This window comes from Trachemys scripta, chromosome 6 (genome assembly GCF_013100865.1).
Source record: "Trachemys scripta elegans isolate TJP31775 chromosome 6, CAS_Tse_1.0, whole genome shotgun sequence".
Classification (NCBI taxonomy): domain Eukaryota; kingdom Metazoa; phylum Chordata; order Testudines; family Emydidae; genus Trachemys; species Trachemys scripta.
Window position 1 is genome coordinate 4763372 of NC_048303.1, and position 18184 is coordinate 4781555.

Sequence of the window (18184 nt, forward strand, 5' to 3'; positions counted from 1 at the left end):
TCTTGATAAACTTTTCGGGGCTCATCTGCTGTCAAATCTCCCCTCAATCTCCTGCTTACCACATACAGTCTCCCATGCCAAAGTCACTATCAAGATTCATTTAATTTAACCAATTTATTCCCCAGTGGAAGTTTGGTCTCCTTGAGCCAAGGGCACTAATGCACAATTATTTTAATGATTTTTATCATAATTTGCGGCTGTTCCTGCCTCAGCTTCTTGCAATGGGAGGAGGGGGCCTTCTTGGGAAAGATAAATTTAATCCCCAGTGAAGTTTCCTGGAAAAATAAGGGCCTGAATGAATTGAAGGAATTAAAATCAGTTGAGGACAGCATCCCTCCCCCGCTACCCGTCAGAAGATGAGCGAATGTTGATTATGAGACTCGGAGCCTAGAAATATTGAAGACCCATTAATGCAGAAAACTGCTCTTCTTCCCTTTAGTCAAAATGAAAGAGAATAAATATTAGCTAGCAGGCAGAAGGGGAGTTATTTACTCTGCATGGAACCTGGCAGAAGAGAGCCCGGGGACAAGATCTCAACAGCTTGACCCATGGGGGTTAGCAATGCCAATGGGAAATGGTATTGTCTCCCCAAATCTGCTGACCTATAGCCAGTATGATAGATAGCATGATTTGTGAGCCTTATTTTTCCACCCTCAAAGGACAAGGTGCCAAGAATCTGTGAATACGAAAGTTGATACGGAAATGAAATTCACAAGACTCTTCCACCAAAAACTCTAGTTCCTCGAACACATAACCGAACACTGCAGGAGTCGGGTTTGGGGGTGCAGTTTTATCTCTAATTTTCTGTCTAGAAGTAATGTACTTGACTTCAATTTCACCTACACCAGCGATAAACTCAAGCAACATAATTGATCTCAATAGTCACTTGAAGTATATCAGTATAAATCAGCGTAGGTTTGGGGTACAATAAGAGCGTTAAGGCCTAGTCTACTCAATTGTAACATGGCTGCACTTAGTTGTCAACAAGAAAGCTGGTCCCAATTTTTATGATAAGTACAGGAGGTTTGATGCTAATCGTTGTGTGTGCGCACGCGAACAGGCGCGCACAAAAAAATTAGCGTTTGGCAAAAATTATTTTTTGACAGATTTTTTTAATGAACAAATGACATTTTGCGTTTGAAATACTGGGGGAGGGAATCCCACTCTTTTTTTTTTTCTTTTTAAAATTTCTTCAGTGGTAAATATAAGGAGGGAGGGAGTAAACTAGAGACAAGAGTTGCAAATCAAACGAAAACTTGTTACTCAGCCAGCTCTGCTCTGCCAGGCACAGAGCCCAGGTTCAAATCCTGGCCCCTCCCGTTTGCTCTCTGAACTGTCAAAGGCTACTCGGGAACCAGTTCAATGGCATTTTCAAGATAGGGAAATGGAGGAAACACGATAAGAAGTGACTTGGACCAAGCTCACAGCACAAACCATCGCAGCAGCTGAGAACAGAAGGCAAGATCCTGGACTCCTAGTCTCCTGCTCTTAACCACTAGATACGCTTCCCCTCCCCATCCTCTAGAAAATAACGTCCACAGCTTCCGCGCAGACCAGTTGCACGGCTGTATTAACAAAACTCTCTCCCCAAAGTCACTGAGCAAAAACGTATTCTCCCTGTTCCCTGCATCCAAAGAGAGCATCCTCTGCCTTCTCTGAGGGGGAGGGCAAGAGAGAAAGTTTCCTTGTGGAATCGAAAGCTTCCTCTGAGTCAAGCCTGATAGGCTGCTGAAAATGCAGCAAAGCAGCGTGTTTCTGTCAGTGAAAGACCTTGTTTGTTACCATAAGGATTGCACACGGCAGATTGTTTGATCCTGTGAGGACTTTGATCTGCGCCAGCACCTGAAATACAGCAACGAATGTCACTAGGCTTTGGAAATTGAAAGGAAAAGGGGGAAAAAAATATACAGGTGTGAGGCATCAGACGGAAGCGGCTGAATTCTGGATGTGTGAGCCAGCAAGTGTAATCATGTTTCAGACAGAGGAGAGCAAGTATTGCAACCCTGACGGGGACGTGATGTCAATTTTTCACCTACAGCAAAAAAAAAAAAATACAATCACTCAGGACAGGGGGGATTCAATAAGCAGCAGCAGAAGCTACTTGGCAGATGTTAAGGAAGCGAGAGCATGAGCCCTTCACCTATGGTAACCTGGCTTCAAAGCCCGTCTTGGATCACAAGTGAAATGAGTTTGCTGGTCTCCCCCTCGCAGCTTCCATTTGTCTAGATCACACAATACAGAACTTGGTGTGATTGAAAGCCTATGCTCGAGACACACGCGAGGACCAGAATAGCAAAAGATATTGATTAGCAAAGGGAGCCGAAGTTCAGGACTCAGGTGCACTGGCATTGCTGCGGGCAGAGTTCCAAAACGAGAATAGCAGCGTGTGGGGTAAAGGCAGGGCACGGCTAGATGTGTACAGAGCAGAGAGCGTGCGGAGAATAGCAGAGAGCGTGCAGGTCAGGGTCAAAGGTACCTGGGCAGAGCAGCGGGCAGGTCTGGAACAGAGGCGTTATGCAGAAAAGGGCTACATCGGCTGTCTTTGTGAGGTGTGTGTTTACAGTGGTTAGCACAACGGGGCCCTGCTACTTAATGCTAATGCAATACAAATAATGCACAGTAATAATAAATAATGTAAGCCAGGCCACGGGACTGGAATAGCAGGGAGTGTAGCAGGTCAGGATCAAGTTGAATTGGCAGATCTGCGTAAAGGGCCACAGGGCTGGAACAGCAAGAAATGTGGTCAGGAGCGAGACAGATTGGAAGAGTAGCTCCTGTCCACATTATTCCTAGTACAGAATAATGCCATGTTACCCCATCACTGTCAAATTCAATCACAGAAAACAAAAACATAGCATCTCTAGAGAGAGCAACGTTAGGAGAAGCTAGATTCCACTTGGAAGATGCCCTCCCCCCCCCACAACCGTCCATCCAAACAGGGAGAAAAGACAGAGGTAACCCAACAAAGCAATCCACCTCCCCATATTTTTCTTCACCTGGGGCTGCTGAAGAAGGTAGCAAGCAGAAGGACATTGACAAGCCCTCACTGCTGCTAACCAGCCTCCGCTCCCTGCCCCTTGGCAAGATGCAGAAGAAGCTGATAAACATCTTGCATTGTGTCTGGGAAAGGAGCAGAAAGGGAGGGGTGGAGGGAACAGCACAAAGCAGGAGGCTGAATGCAGTGACAATAGTTCTCTTTATTATTCTTGACATGACCCTAGTACTAGTGCAGAGTTGTTTGTGGGATGCCTCTTCTGATTGAAAGATATATCTGACCCGAGTTTTATTGCAGATGTCAAATACAGTGTATGGAAGTGTAGTAGGAGTCTATAAGAAATTTTTCTTCTCTCTCTCTCTTTTTTTTAAGTAATACTAAGAATGTCACTCTTACCTTATTTATTTTCAGATCAGTCATGGGGAAGGGAAAGGAGACAGGGCTCCCTTCTGAAAGGCAAACATCACCCTGAGACTTCACCTTACATTCAGGGAAAGGCACACTCCACCAACCATTTTTATTTTTTTATACCATGATAACGTCTAGAAACCTCGACTGAGATCATAGTCCATGTGTTCTAGGTGCTGTACGAACACAGAGTGAGAGACAGTCCTGGCCCTGAAGAACTACAATCAAAATAGACATGGCAGACAAAGGGTGCAAGAGAGGAAGATTATATATCCCCATTTTACAGTCAGGAACCAAGGCACAGAGAGATGAAATGACTTGCCCACCATCATTCAGGACATCTGTGGTAGGAATTGAACCACAGATGTCCTGAATGATGGTGGGCAAGTCATTTCATCTCTCTGTGCCTTGGTAGTTCAGTGCCTTAGCCCAGTGATTTTCAAGCAAGGTTACACGTACCCCTCGGGGTACACTGAGGTCTCCTAGGGGTACATCAACGCATCTAGATATTTGCCTATTTTTACAACAGGCTAGATAAAAAGCACTAGTGATGTCAGTACCAACTAAAATTTCATACAGACGATGACTTGTTTATACTGCTCTATATACTATACATTTCAGTGTAAGTATAATATTTATAATCCAATTGATATATTTTATAATTATGTGGTAAAACAAGAAAGTCAGCAATGTTTCAGTAATAGTGTGCTGGGACACTTTTGTATTTTATGTCTGATTTTGTAAGCAAATAGTTTTTAAATGACGTGAAACTTGGAGGTCACAAGACAAATCAGACTCCAGAAAGGGGTACAGTAGTCTGGAAAGGCTGAGAGCCCCTGCCTTAGCCCACAATACCATCCTTTCTCTCAGGCTGGATTGGCCAGTGGTTTACTACCACGCTTTCCCTTCCCCATGTTTTGCCCTAGGGCGGAACCTGGAACCTACCCAAGGAGGCAACTTAAGAGGATGCACAAATTCCACAAGTGACATGGCTGAGATAGTTTCTTTTGAAAATGTTCACAAAAAATGCTTCCCATTTTCTAACCAGCTCAATTTGTTAGTCATCCTCCTTTGGCCCTGCTGGGAGGACCCAACAAGGATCAGATTTTCTTCATAACATGGAGCTTTTATTCCCTAAATCTTGTGCCCAAAGGAGTCATCGAGCAGGTCCATAAGGGCAGGACAAGCTAGAGCAGCAAGGCATCCCCCCAGCCTGAGGGTCAAATTCAGATCTGGTGTCAGTGTGTGTAACTGATGTGCGGGGAGTTGCAGCCATTTCACACTAGCTCTGAATCTCATTCACCAAATAAAATGAGCTTCGTCTCAGGAGAGATCCCTTCTTTCAGCCTTCTGGGTAAGATATAGCAATGCAGGGATGGCCAGCAGAGACTTTATAGGACACCCAACAATTCCGTTCAGAATCTAACCAGAAAGCCCTCCAGTGGCTCGACTCTATCATCACACCAATCTGGATAGGCCTAGATTTCAAACGATACCAGAGAAGAAGTTGTGGCCAACTGGCCAGGCCACGAATAATAATAAAAGTAACGATAATAAAGAGGGTTTGCACATCAATGCAAAAGAGTGAGGAATAAAGAGGATAAATGGAGCTCTTAATCTTCAGCTATCTGCATGGGAAAGTTTGATTAATAACTACAGAGGCTTAACATAACCTCCTCGGATAACGAGTGAGGTGGCCTTCTCGGAGCCCTGATTATCCTCTTCTAATGGGCTTCATTTATTGTGTAAACTAATAATGGAGGCCTACGCACTGGGCACTCCAGGGTCTGTAGGAAAAACACTGGGCCCAAATGTGATTATGTTGGTGAAGATTGCCCGACAATACATCGCGTTGCTGTGGGGGTCTGTGGAGGGGAGGAGGGAAACAGAGTACGCATTGCAAAGAAAGGGAAGAAAAAGAAAAATGAAAGCTATGGAACTTTAAAACAGAAAGGCAAATTCCAGTCTCGGCAGCACGTGTGTAAATGCACTGGGATCATTCTGGGTTTACACCAGTGTCCACTGAGAGCAAGAATGTGGCCCTGAGCTGCTAAGAATGGGAAAGACGGGTATTAGTAATGAGGGAGTCTGACTGGAATGCTGTCCAGAGAATCAGCAGCAAGGCCAAGACCCAGGAAGTAACTTGAGTTGTCAGTCAGGCTTTCCGTGCCGGAGACTAAAGAGATGCTCAAACAGCCATGGATTCCCCAAAGCGAGTATGTTCAACAGCACAGCCTCGGTCCAGGAAAAGAAATAAATGACCTTCCAGTTCCCCTGGCTGAATCTCTAAAGTGCAAGCCCTACTGAAGGGAGGTGGCTTTTCAGGGCATCTTAAAGGGACACTGCCAGGATAAGCCTATCCTATTCTGACCTGTAAATCTGACATAAGGCAATGAAATGTCTCTGGGTTTACATCAAGTAAACAGAGTGCAGAATTAGGCCCGCTCTATTGAAAACCATATCTCTTAGCTGCATAATGATCACATTAGATTATCCAAACTGAAATAATTGTAAATATACCCGATCTGAGTCTGTTTAAGTGTTGCACTTCGCTCAACAGGGAAAATGGGATGAGGCTGGACAGACTCACTTCGAAGGCATTAGCTCTAGTCTCTGGTGTTTGGGTTCACAGCACTGCGGGAAAAGGTTTAAAGCTTAATACCAGAAATACAGAGGGACCCAAACCAAAGCTCCAGATTTGAAACATCCCTTTGAAGATGTTCAGATCTGGATTGCAGGGTGTAACTTTCCAATTTCCCTCATTATATATGATTTATCTCATTATATATTATTTATTTAACAGTAATGTCTATGGATCACAATCATGGATCACCGTGCAAAGTACTGCACAAACTTGCAACAATGGTCCCTACCCCGACAAATTATAATCTAAGTATAAGAGAAGAGACAACCAGTGAATACAACAAACAGATGGGGGGAGAAGAGAGCATATGGAAAGGATGTGACAATGCTGGCTAGCCAGGCGAGCAATGGTCACAGACTGCCAGGTGCTTAGCCAGTGTCCAAAGGTGAGTATTAAGGAGGAATTGTGAAGGAAGACACTGAAGTGGCCCTTGTGGATGTTTATGGGGAGCTCTTATAAGGCCAGTATGGGAGAACGTGCAAAAGGGATGCAGGGAAATGTAATAAATGATTGAAGAAGACTGACATCATTGGCAGGGATAGGGGCTGGAGTGGACAACTCAACAGCAAACAGAGGATAGGTGGGGAAGGGATAGTTAGGAATGGGCTTAAAAGAAAAGGTGAGTAGTTTGAGAATATTAGATAGACAGATGTGTCTGTCTATATACGTATAAGTATCAATGGCCCTGATTCTGATCTCACACCAGTTTTACAATGATATAATTGAGACCTTTTTGTTCGTTTTTTTTTTTCAATCTAACATTTAAAAAACTCTACTGCTATTAGTTTTTTGTGAAATACTTTACTACACACTAAACCCTAAATTTTGGGGCTATTGTTTCTCAACAATGTTACTTCAACAACAACAACAAAGCACGAAGAATGAACTGGATTCCAATCTCGCTCAGACTAATGTAAGTCAGGAATTATTCCATTGAAGAAACTGGTGCAGTGTAAGGGATATCAGAAGCTGATCCCAACATGTTTTAAAATACACCAATTTACTAGAAATGGTTTTATAGCCGCAGAGCAGAGTTGATCAAGCCATGCACAGAACAAGGGATAAATAAACCCAGCACATCAACACGAGAGTTAAGCAACAACCTGAGCATCAGCTTGGAAGCGCTTCGTTACAGCTGGACAAAATTTGTTTTGCCAGTGCCTGGCCAGGAAACAAATATGCACCACTGCCATTCAGGTGGCATGCCAAAGAACAAATTAGCAGTGGTGGAAAGCGGACAGAAACAGCAAAGGCTCATGGGGGTTTAGCTTCTCATGCATAATGGGGCAAGGAAGGAATTTGACTTCATTCCCCTACCACCAAGGAGCTGATTTGGAGCATGTATCCAAGGTCAGAATTCAACGCACACAATTCACCCCTGACTTCTAAAATGCTTTTTTAAAAATATACATTAATAAGACAAGACTTTTCAGGGGGGCGGGGGCGGGTGGAAAGGAAGTTTGGGAAACAAGATACAAGCACGTTTCCATTAAAGAGAAAAAGGCATATTTCTTCTTTGAAAAATAGGTTAGGCTTAATTTTGTCCTTGTACTTACAGAAACTAATCAGAAAGCTTTGACATTGCTGGGAATCTGCCAAGTGCAGCCGCTCGTACATGCGGTGCCACTTTAAGGTTTGCACTGCAGCTACTCAGCAGAACAAAGTCACTTCGGATACCTACTTGCCTGAACTGATAGCACAGATCCAAGTCCAGTCATTCCCCTCCTCTCCTCCCCCCAACCCCCGCCAAAAAAAGAAAAGAGCCTCTGAAGTTAAGTATAGATATTATATAGGTCATGTTATGCCAAGTCACATTAGAAGTTGTTCTGAACCAGAGGACTATGATGGGAGATTACACTATCTATTAGCGCTAAAAGGCCCCGATTCAGCAAAGTATTTAAACACATGCCTATCTTTGAGCACCTGAGTAATTCCATTGACTTCAAAGGTACTGCTCCAATGCTCAAAGCTAGTCACATGTTTAACTACCTTGCTGAATTGCAGCCTCAGATGGGAGAGTGTTTAATGCAAAATAGGTTACTCCCCTGAATCTGTTTATGTCAATGGGATTTTGCCAGAGTAAAGACAAAGGCCTGGTCTAGTCTAGGAAATTAGGTCGGTAGAACTATGTTGCTCAGGAGTGTGAAAAAGCCACACCCGAGCGATGCAGTTAAATTGACCTAACCCTCAGTGTAGATGGTGCTAAGTCAACAGGAAAATTGTCCCATACACCTAGCTACTGCCTCTTGGGGAAGTGGGAGTACCTATACCAATGGGAGAACCACTCCCATTGACATAGGTAATGCCTTCATTGGAGCACTACAGCTGCACCCACTGCAGGATTCAAGTGCAGACAATCCCTAAGGGTAAAATTTTCAAAAGGCGTAAGTGATTTAGGAACCTAAATCCCATTTTCAAAAGTAACTTAAGTCTCAATGAAACTCCAACTTTCACCTTTGAAAATGGGACTAAGTCACATAGGTGCTTTTGAAAATTTCACCCTAAGAATAAAATAATGACTGCCAATTTTGGCTCTATGCCTCCAGCTACACAGAATTACTTATCTATCTAGATACACAGGAAGAGAAAAATATCCAAGGTTCTCTGCATTTTTCCTCCCTCGTTCTTTATTATTGAGAGATGATGGCATGATTGCTTACTAATACAGATGCTCCTGCTTTTCCCTTGAAAAATGCATCCTCCACAGAAGAGGCATGGCTCAAAACTCTAGGGTATTGCAATTGGAAGCCTTAGGGTTATGGGCCCATTAACTAGTAAGGCCTGACCCTGAAAGGTGCGTATCAACTTCCCCAAGACACCAGGTGCCCTCAGCTCCCATGATCTTCAACTGGAGCTTGCCTGATTAAAGTGTAAGGACCGCATGATATGGCCCAGCAGGTCTTGAGGATGCTCAGTATTTTGCAGGATCAGACCTCCTGGTTGTAGAATTCTTAGTAAGGCTTTACATCCCCACTGCAAGTCCTGGGCTCTGGTTCACCATCATTTTAACAGCAACAGATACAGGTCTGATTTCCCTCTTTCCCACACCGTGTAACTGCACTGATCTCTCAGTCAGATTACTGCTGATTTTCACCGGTGCAAGTGAGGAGAGAATCAAGGCCTCGGTGTGTACAAACATAGGCCAGGGTGAAGGTAGCTCATGGAGAAGAGAAAACTTTTTAGGGTGAAAAAGAATGTTCATGTTAATTCCCTTCATAATAATTAACAATGGATGTAAAATAAGAGCATGTATGAAATGCAACTACGAGGTCAGATTTGTTTCCAACCTTAGATGTTGCATCAGCTTCTCTTTAAGTAGCTTAAGCCCAAAATATGACCTATCTTAAAGTCGTGTGTGTGTGTCACACACACACACACACACACACACACACACACACAAATCAGGGATCTGAGAGCCTAACTCAATCTCCAGGCCTGGCTTTGACAGAAGCTGAGGGCACCCAACCTCTCACCGGATGAGTCCCCGAGCTGATTTGATTGCTCTGCCGCTATGAAAATGGAAACGTTTTTGCTGAGATCCAGGTTTGCCCTCAAATCGTTACACATTATCTATTTATTTATGCATAAACAGTGGCATTATGGTTTGGAGAATAGGGACCCTTTGATGGGAGGTAAGCTTGACTAGCCTATGGGAGTTTACTGTTATGCATATAAATGAGGCCATACATACAAATATGCACAGCAGACAAGTGAAAATATATAGCATCTCTTTAAAATGAAATACTTTGATTGCTCCAATCACAAGAAGTTGTAAAACTACCCTGAAGAATTAACAGCCTCAGTACATGCTAACTACATCCATCATGAATTCGTCTTTAGTTTCTGTTATCATATCACTGTCTCCTGGGATCCTCAGCCTTGTCATCATTTGCCCTTTATAATTTATTCAGCTTGTACTTGCCTGAATCCTTTCTACTTATCATTCATCTTTACAGTTGTACATAAAATTAGATTGATCCTCCTATGGCATACATGTCAGAAAGAGAAAAGTTGTCATTGAGTAACACAAAGCAAATGAAGGTCCAACAACGGCTGTTGTTGAATTGCTCAGCAATTGTCCTTTGAGATCCAAATGAAAAGGTGTCAAATAAAAAAAAAAAGAGAGATAATACAATCTTTGGATTTAATTTTAATGTTCATGTAGATATATGCGTGTGTATAATATATATAACAATATATATACATTGTATATGTGTGTATAATATATATAACAATATATATACATTGTTATATATTCATGTATATATTAATTTCCTCTAAAGCTCAAAGACCAGCAAGATCTCATTGCTCGAATTTTGCAAATCTAAAAGGGAGCTATTGGGAAGCCACAGATGCAATGAGTGTGCAGGTCTGAGGCGAGATGGCAGCACACAAACACACTGGTTCTGACACAACGCTTACACTGTAGCCTTTTCCTCCAAAGCTCTCTGGACTGGAACAGAGAGAGTGAGTTTACTTTGTATTCCTGTGGTTGCGGGAGTGGGGCTACAGAAGCCAATCTTTAACTAGTGAAATGGAACTTTAATGTTTACAAAGCAGATAGGACCCAGGTGTTTCATCTCATCTGGTGAATAGCACAGCACTGCCAAACTACAGGGGTTTTTAGTAAATGGAAAGTGGCTTTACTCCCCCCACACCTCTCCTTTCCCTGAAGTAAGATCCAAAAAGCCTTTGACCTTCTGATCAGCCTGGGGAGGGAGGGGAAGAATCTTTTTTAGCCATGACGTGGATGCCCAGAGCTTTCAAGGAGAATTTCTACAGGCTCAGTGTTTGCAAGTCTCTTCCCTCAAATCTGTTTTTGCTCCTTTTCATCTTCATTTTTTAACTTTGGAAACAGGCATGTTTCTCCCAGGGGAACAATTAAATGTGTTTTCTTTCAAAATCTAAAGGGCATGGTGAGCAGCTTGTATGTTCAGAGGGCTACTTTAATCAATGGAATCCTTCCAGCCTGCGACTGCTGACCAAATTACAATTTACGTTGATAGTGAAAACTTTTCGGGGGGGGGGGAATCTATATCCAGCTTTTGGCCTAACGCAGTATGCAGGGCAATATGTGACTTCATGGTTTCCTAATAAGCTTCTAGGAAACCCACTGAAGCATTAGAAAGTGAATTAATATTGTAAAATTACAGCACAGCCTACTAGGCTGGGTGAAATTCATGCCCTGTGCACAGGGCCCTTGTGAGGTCTACGCACCACTTGAGTCTTACGTAAGCCCTGTTGTGAGGATTTCAGTAACGAAGGGCTGAATTTCACTCCTTATACATGATGAAATTCACTGAGCCGTGATTGGTAACATGCACGTGCATTTCATCAAGGCATGATTGGTAACACGCATGAGAATTTCAAGAAATTATGAAACAGGAACCATGCCTACGGATTCAATAGCTGTTGTTTCCTTCCAATTTTAAAGGAGCTTCAGAGCACCTAGACATCCCTCCTGTTTCCTATTATTGCAACACATATTTACACTCCTTTTCTTTTACAGAAACACTCAATTAGATGTAATACGGAATGACATATGTTGGTTTGGGCAGCATAAGAGATATTGGGTGCCACTAGCAAAATAGTAATTCTGTAGCTTGCTGAGAAATATAATACAGCTGTAGTACTATTTCCCCCCTCTCAATAAGACGACAAAATAATTTTTGATGGATTTCAAAGTCTGGAAAGGCACCTACAATTTCGGAGGTTAACAGTTTGCCAGCTACTCATTTTTATATTTATTCTTTGGATCCTTGCTGGTGAGTTCTGATTTTATACAAAACAGGCAGCACCCGACAACCAACCGCCCATTCAGTCCCTGTGTCTGAGAGACCACAAAGAAACTGAGAAAAATGCGACTGTGCTTATCATACATGAGCTCAGTTTATTTGTGTCATAAATAAAAGTCGATCTTGATAGCCTAATTACATTTCTCAGCATTATCCTCTGACGTTAGCCTCAGAAAGAAAGAAAGGGGGGGAAAAGTTGGCTTCATTATAATTTGTAATCAAAATGACTACACTTAAAACAATTTTATTTCCCTGATTTCATTTCCTATGGAGCTTTGTGGGGCCAATAGATAACATTAAACTGAACGGGCAGGCACATCATTCTCATGTCCCCTGCACTATCATTGTTGGGGTCATATTTTTGCTTTCTCCTAGATTATGGACTGCATTTCTGATATTGCACTTTCATCATGCGGAGATTTACCAGGCTCAGAATTCCCAAAGGGGAATCAACTTTTACTTTTTTTGTACTCTCTTCCATCCCCCTCCCATTAAAACACTCCACCTTGCCTAATTTGCCTTTGAGATGTCTAAAAATGCCAGTGGTTTTCCCAGCATGAAGGATTAGCACAGATTATGGTGAACAGTGTTAATTATAGGTGGGGAAAGAGAATAGTGCATCTCTCCAATCTGTTCTTGATTTCCCTTGTGTCTGTCTGGCTGGTAATAAGCCTCCTTTAATCTGGCAGTCCCCTTGGTGAAATCAGCACCACGGACAGCAATATTGATTGCTTCTGAGAAACCATCACAGCTGCTCACCCAAATTACCTTTGATATGTGACCTTTAATGTAATTACTGCAACATCAAAGCATTTCTATAAATTATTAAAGAACTAATATACTTCATCATCCAGCTATTCTATTATATGTAAAATAAACAATCACAAGTAAATGTTAGAATTTGAATCGCCTGGCACTCACAACAGTGTTCTAACGCACACACGCACGCATACCCAGTCCTTTGGTTTTAGACAGGAGACACTTTCAAACTGTCCCAAGCAGTCGGCTGAAGAAGATTCAACAAGCAATTTGATATTTTACATTACGTTCTACTTCCTGCAAAATATTTATCACAATTCTCCCCTAAAAAAAGTACCATAAAGACTTTATTAATCAACACACACCTGCTTAGAAGTGTTTTGATTATTCCACAAGATGACTTTATATCTCACATATAACAAGAAAATATGTGAAACATATTTCTGTCATCTTACAAAGCACATCCAGAAAGTAATTACTGTAAAATATGTGCATGTAACCACTCCACTAAAAACACAGTGATACATAGCTGAAAGGCAGAAGCTTGGATCTATGCACAAAATACTGGTGCCTCATCATTTCCATACATTTGCATTTATGTGCATATTATTACAAATGACTCAGTTCTGTGTTTTATAATAGCAAATATGCATGCAGTAGTAACACAAGGGCAAGTACTGTATAATTTACTGGGGGGAGAAGCTTCGATTCAGTGATCTACTGTATGTATTACTTTCCCCTTTCTATACCTGGCTTGTTAATTATTTTCATGCTTCCTCAGTAGTATTGTTTGTGTCACAAAAACTAGCAGGTGAAGGGGATGTGTTATATATGTATTGTTTGAGAACTCATGGGAGAGAGGACTTAGACCCTTGACCTAAGGGGTGCTTCTTATTTTATGGTGATGAACTATGCTTGATATTGCCAGTGAATGTCCTCAAGTACAGTTAGGTATGTCATAAATACTCCCCTGCTACTTGCATAGGAGCCATAAAACAATATCCAGGCATGAGAGCTTATCAAAAAGGCTGGTTCCCTGAAACAAACTAGAGAAACATCTTCTAGAAGATGAGTTCGGGAACTTGATGGAAAGGTGTCTGCAGCCAGGTCAGGTGGGAGAAAGAAGGGTTTGATCCTGAGAGGAATAATTTGCATGGAAGCCAAAGGGGGGTGCTCAGTATATTTGAAATTCTGGTCACTTATTTCAGCACAGAGCCTTCATCATTGCCCTCTGGGTCAGATTCTGCTCGCTGTTACAGCCGGTGTTAAACATGAATAACTCTTCTGAAGTCAATGTAGTTAGTCTGGGTTTAGGGCATTGCAAAGGAGGTCAGAATTTGAACTGATAAAAGTTAGAGGTACTCAGACCCTCACAGTATCAGATATAAAACCTTAAGGGTAAACTCCTACCCCTGTTGCAGTCAACACAAGCGTTGCCATTTATTTCATTGGGGCCAGGATTTCACCCTCAGAGCTTTGTTGTTTATAGAAACATACAGACACATACCTTGGCCACTACAAATCTGGGTGTCTAAAATAAGGCTCTCAAACTCCATATTTAGGCAAATAATTTTTTACCTGATTTTCCAAAGCGCTGAGCACCCAGCAATTCTCATGGACTTCAGTAGAGTTATTCCAGTTTTACACCAGACTCACTGAGACATGACTTTGACCTCATGGGAATGATATGAGCTCTGGGCCTGAGTAAAGTAGCCTGCGTTTCAATTCTTGAGTGTCCACCAACTCCTAGTGAACGGCTCCACTAAATAAATAACAGTTTTGAGAATCAGGACCCCAATTTAGCCACTTAATTATGGATTCAGGTTTGAAAATCTTGATCCTTGTGTTTTCACAGGTGTATGCCTCTAAAACACGCTCAATAAAATATAAACTAAGAAGCTGTTATTTGAAACATCCCTATGCTAAGTATCTGCCTTTTGTTAGTGTGCGTGCACACACTCTTTAGTTGGCAGCCCAGGCACAGAGAGGGCATGGATTTAAAAAAAAAATAAACAGGAAGGAATCACCCCTTAGTAGCAACAATGCAACCAGAGCCACTCATATTTTTGAGAAGAATTAGTTTGATGGAGCTGTCACCCAGTATGAAGGTATTCTTGGTGAACAATGCACACACACAACGCATGCCCTTTATGACAAAGATCGCACCAAATGTGTAAGTGCGTAGGCACCTTAAGGGGATGAAAAGATAAGTAAGCAGAGACTGATACAGGACCATGGAAATATCAGGAGACGCAACAATTTCTCAGCAGTTGAGAGTAACTTGAGTATAGTGATAGCAACTCCCAACTTGCATACGGGGTAGATTAAAGTCATGCAGGGTTTTGTTCAAAACTCTGAGTGTATAGACTTATGGGCAAACCTTTCCTCACAGCCTTTTCATTCCACACACACCCTTTGCCCCCTAACCTTTATGGACGCATCTCTCTCTTCCTTCTGAGTCCTTGATCCTTTATCCACATGAGACAGAGCAGGCAGAGATGCTCCCTCCAGCTGCAATCAGATCTGCACTGTGTTGCTCCCTGTCCCTGTACACCAACTACACCCATGTCTCCCACCGCCCACCTTTACCACTGGCCTGAGAAACCCAAGGACCTGTCTCAATCCGTCCCTGTGGGGCAGGTCTTCCCCTCAGAGTGATGTTTCTATTTTTAGTTCTGCTTGTGTTGTCTGAACCTCAGATCTTGCTCATGTGAATAATTTTCCTCATTATCTCATGTTCTTCTCTCTCTCTTTTTTCTCCTTGTCTCACTGCCTTTCCAATCTGCTACAGCTGCTTGAATACTAAAGCAATTGAGTCAAACCACTTTGTCATCAGGAATATGTTTTCAGTCTGTGATAACTCAATAATTCAATCCGTTTCTTTTTGCCGTCATGCCTTGCTTTGTTGGTGGTGGTGGTGGGGGTGGGGAGGTGGAGGTGTTACCTCATACACATGTCCAATCAGAAGGCTCAGCCCTAAAGCCGCTTTCTCAAAAGGTGGCAGAATCCGGCCCCAAATGGGTTATATTCCATTGTGGGCTTCTGGATATAACAACAAGCTGGGGTTTGGTATGTCTGGAAACGTCTACGCTGGATTGTGGCACCTTGATTTTATTAGCCTGATGCAAATATGGACTCATCCGAGCAACAACAGTCATTAATCATCCTACCCCCAAATGGGAATGTAATATACAACCCAGTGCAGATGAAAACAGCAATCTGGACTCACCCCTGGCAGTGTCTTCTGTTCATGCAGCGCGCTCTGGGCCTTCAGGGCAGACTCCCTTTCGCAGTATGTTAGGAAGGCACAGCCTGCAAACGAAAGACAACCCTGCGTTAAGTACAGAGCTTCGGTGCGGATCAGCTTAGGAGCAGGAGACAGAACAATGCTAAGCTTCTTCCTTTTCCAGCGAGGGAGCTGCAGACTCCCTTTCCCTAGTGGGATACTCTCCCAAGAATAGAATGAATCCTTTTCCCCAGGCTCTCATGGTAACAGGAAACCGTGTCCAGCGTGTGCTCATCGGAGGGTGATTCTGCCTCACTGCATTTATCAATGCTGGGTAAAAAGCGCGGAGCAGGATGGGGAGCAGAGAGGAACCCACTCCCGCATTAAAGAGGCTGTTGATATGGGACTGACATTTTATTCCTACCAAATTGCAGCAGTGGAGTGTGGAACCAAGATCTCCTCAGCACACTGAGGACCATGATTAAATCCTCGTGCTCCCCTTTTGTACCATGCACCCAGAGTAAGGGGCGCACAAGGACTTGGGATTTCCAACTGCAGAGGATGACACATAACACTGAACCTGATTCGCATCCTCGAGGAGCACCCCGTTTGCGTTCACACTGGAGAATAACCTCCTTGCACTCCCTGCCTGCTCAAAGCCAGGCACATGAAGGAAATCACACAGAGGCCCAGATGAACAATCCAAACATCATATCACATTAGAAATTCAGAGCTGCCACAGTCACCAGATCACTGGTCCATCTAGCGGGACAGCCTATCAACTGCAGGGGCCATTGCCTGCCATGGTAGAATGGTAAAGGAAAGTAAAAAACCTCATTACGCAACAGGCCGTATCCTAGTTGTGCATGTGATGTGACCTGATTAGTCCACCTTACTGGAGTATACAGAAAGGCTGCCAGTCACTGTGGCACAAGAACTGCTTGTTATGTACAGGACACTTTCCCAGCAAGTTACTACAAAACACCTACAACCTGTCTCTCCGCCCCCCCAGCTTCTTTGACTGGAGATAACTGACCAGTCAAGTTTTAGATGGTTTGTTCATCAAACCGTGAGCTTTTCCAAAGCTGGGAAGAAGGAAAGGGAAGTCTCCTCAACAACTGTCTATTTGTGCTTCATTACCTTGCCTTAGAATCACAAATATAGGGCTGGAAGGACCCTAAAGAGATCATTTTGTCTATCCTCCTGTGCTGAGGAAGGATTAAGTATACATAGACCCACCAGCTCCTCTTTCTTTGTTTATTCACCTGTCACACTTTGTTTAAATCTTAGATTGTGAGCTCTCCAGGACACAAATTGCCTTTGTATTATTTGTGTGGTGTTTAACACAAAGGGGGCCCTGATCTTTGACTGGTGTCCTTAGGTGCTAACACAGAAGAAATAAAATAGGTCACTTCTCTTTTTTAAGAAGTTCTAAATAGAATACGTTAGAGCAGAGGCTCTCAACCTACTTACCACTGCGGGCTGCATATGTGACCCATGATATATTGTGTGTGCCGCGTCCAATACTATCTGTCTGACCCTGAGGATGTCACATGGGCTGCAGCAGTGTGCTGATTGGCTGCAAGCGTCCCATGGGTCACAGGTTGAGAACCACTGGGTTAGAGGATGGAATAAGTTAAAAGGTACTTTTCTAAATAGTTTCTCGAAGGACTCACCCCACTACCTCCCACAAACTGGATGGTCATTAGAATCAGAGATGGAAAAGACCGTCTGGATCATCTGATCTAATGTCTGTGTGTGGGGATGGCTCCTTTTAGTATATTCCAACTGTTCACACGTATCATGCATCAGTGACTGTGCACGTCAGAAGCAAATCAACAGTGGGGTAAGCAAAGGAGACAGGAGCAGCTCTGAGCAGCAATGATTTTATTCTCTCTAATTGGTACCATTCAATTCTTCTTTCAACTTTCAGTGGCTGTGTGTGTGTGTGTGTGTAATTTTATTTATTTTTGCATGGGGAGGAGTGGGGACAGGGGCAGTGAAGACTCAAGGGAGGGGAGTGGGGGGTAATGGATTGAAAAGGGTTTTTAAAAGTCACTTGTAGCTTGATAATCAAATGGGAAACAATGCCTACATTTAATTTCAGTGATAAATCATAAGCCGAGAGCTCTCTGACCAGACACAATAAGAAAATCTCCCTTTGGTAGCAGACCTGGACCAGTTGATACAGTCTAATTAGGCACATGATAGCACACTGTTATAGAGATAAACTATATACTGTAAAGCTCCCCTAACGGTAGTTATATATTTCCTCTTATTGTGATGGCCATGACGACAGCTTAGAATAATGAAGCCCTGCAATGCTGGCCACACTGTGACCATAATTCAGATATCTC

At 42.9% G+C, this 18184-nt stretch overlaps 1 protein-coding gene across 11 annotated transcripts in view; it reads right to left on the reverse strand.

Annotated features, from left to right (window-relative positions):
- CELF4 (CUGBP Elav-like family member 4) overlaps nucleotides 1–18184 on the reverse strand; it is an 862174-nt gene that overhangs the window by 741778 nt on the left and 102212 nt on the right. For all 11 annotated transcript variants that reach the window (XR_004646302.1, XM_034774822.1, XM_034774817.1 and 8 more), the window contains exon 2: nucleotides 15831–15913. Coding sequence is in view for 10 of the 11 variants with exons in the window: in XM_034774822.1 (XP_034630713.1) it covers nucleotides 15831–15913 (83 nt within the window). In the remaining variant the exon portion in view is untranslated. The remainder of the gene's footprint in view (nucleotides 1–15830; nucleotides 15914–18184) is intronic.